The 1,786-nt window shown below is 39.6% G+C and overlaps 1 protein-coding gene across 1 annotated transcript; it reads right to left on the minus strand.

Annotated features, from left to right (window-relative positions):
• Positions 1 to 211: 211 nt before the first annotated feature.
• Positions 212 to 1,480, minus strand: LOC141707985 (uncharacterized). Its single transcript, XM_074511444.1, has 2 exons — positions 1,100 to 1,480; positions 212 to 691 (listed from the first exon to the last, which is right to left on the minus strand). The coding sequence occupies exons 1-2, from the start codon at positions 1,478 to 1,480 to the stop codon at positions 212 to 214; spliced, it is 861 nt and encodes a 286-aa protein (XP_074367545.1).
• Between the last annotated feature and the right edge of the window lie 306 nt (positions 1,481 to 1,786).

Raw genomic sequence — 1,786 nt, forward strand, 5'->3', positions numbered from 1 at the left:
AAAAGACCAGGAGGAACAGGCTCCCTCTAGAAATACAATCTGGATTTGAATATGACGAGTTAGCTAACCAATCAACCGCCTTATTCCCAGATCGTTTAACAAAGACAATACTTAAATTGTTATAAGACTGCAGGATACTCCTACATTCATCTATTACACTACCGACCGGTGAATAGATTTCCTTTTGGTGAAGCACAGCATTCACTATTAACTAACAATCAGACTCCACTACAAACCGTAGCTGTAGGTCAGGATCATTGCTTTCTTCTCTACTATCGATTGCATCTTTAGCCCAACTTAGAGCCTCCCTAATACTCACAGCTTCAGCATAGTGACTTTCTGGTTTGCCTACAAAACATCGACAATTTGCATAGATAAGATCTCCTTTATCATTCCTCACTACCCAAGCTACTCCAAACTGACTCGTACTAGTGAATAACGCAGCATCACAGTTTATCTTCACACATCCACGCTCTGGTTTCGTCCAACGTTCAATATTGCCTGGTGAAGAATTAGGCATATGGGAAGTAACTTTCCTTTTTTTCTGAACATCTTGCCACTGTGAAAGATATGCAACTGCAACAGACACCACGTTCCCAGCACGCACATTCCTGTTGTTCCAAATTACCTCATTTCGAGCTCTCCATATATTCCAGCAGACAACACTAATTTTTGCCACTTTTTCCTTCATCTGATCCATTACAAAAGTATACCACGTCACTAAATTCTAGGAGCTATCAAAACTAATCCCTGGACATATCAGGTTCCAACAATTTTTTGCAAAGAGATAGTGAATAAAACAATGAGCTGTAGTTTCCGTATTAGTACCACAAAACGAGCAAATATTATCTACCTGCACCATTCTTGTTTGAAGTTTACATTTTGTTGGCAGACAATTATTTAAATCCCTCCACATAAAGACTTTGACCTTTGCTTGCATTTGAATCTTCCATAGCCCTTTCCATAACCTATTATCAGCATGAATAGCCCAGCTCCCGTGATCCCTTTGCAGAAGTTAGTACGCGCTTTTTACTGAATAGTGACCATTCTATTTAAAGAACCAGTATCTGGTGTCTATACACTGATTTTGGCGTAGCACCACATCATAGATTGCTCTCCTGTCACGAGTAACAAACAAGCTATCAATAACATTCTCATTCCAAGCTCTAACACATATTTTAAATAGTTGGTCAACTGTCATCCCTCGTAAATCTTCATTATGTGTAATAATACAAGGGTTCTGCATATCTGTTAGCCAGGGATGTTCAACTACAGAAATGCTCCGACCATCTCCTATTCGCCACCTTGCTCCTCTTTTCAGTAGAGTTTGAGTTTCTAGAATGCTTCTCCAGACATAGCTGGGATTGCAGCCAAGTTTTGCATCCAAAAAACTGCTATGAGGATAATATTTTGCTTTAAAAACTCGCCCAACAAGAGAAGTCTCAAACTTTAACAACCTCCAACCTTTCTTTCCCAACATCGCTAAATTGAAATCTCTTATTTTCTTGAATCCCATAACCCCAATGTCTTTGTGACTACTTAATTTATCCCAACTACACTAGTGAATTCCTTTGTTGTGCTTGGAATTCTCCCACCAGTAGTTGCTAAACACACTCTCAATATCCTGGAAAACTTTGTTCGGTAGCAGAAAAACGCTCATAGTATATGTGGGAATAGACTGCAACGCCATTTTAATTAGCGTATCTTTACCAGCCCCTGAAAACCATTTGCCATCCCAACCTTGAATACGCCCCTGAATCCTATCATTCAAATTCCCGAACACAGC

The sequence above is a fragment of the Apium graveolens genome, chromosome 1 (genome assembly GCF_009905375.1).
Source record: "Apium graveolens cultivar Ventura chromosome 1, ASM990537v1, whole genome shotgun sequence".
NCBI classification, from domain to species: Eukaryota; Viridiplantae; Streptophyta; class Magnoliopsida; order Apiales; family Apiaceae; genus Apium; species Apium graveolens.

Coding starts and splice junctions, on each gene's coding strand:
- LOC141707985 (XM_074511444.1), bottom strand. CDS start 1,480: ATGTTGGGAAAGAAAGGTTGGAGGTTGTTAAAGTTTGAGACTTCTCTT. Junction 692..1,099: donor GGAGAGCAATCTATGATGTG/GTGCTACGCCAA, acceptor GTAATGGATCAG/ATGAAGGAAAAAGTGGCAAA.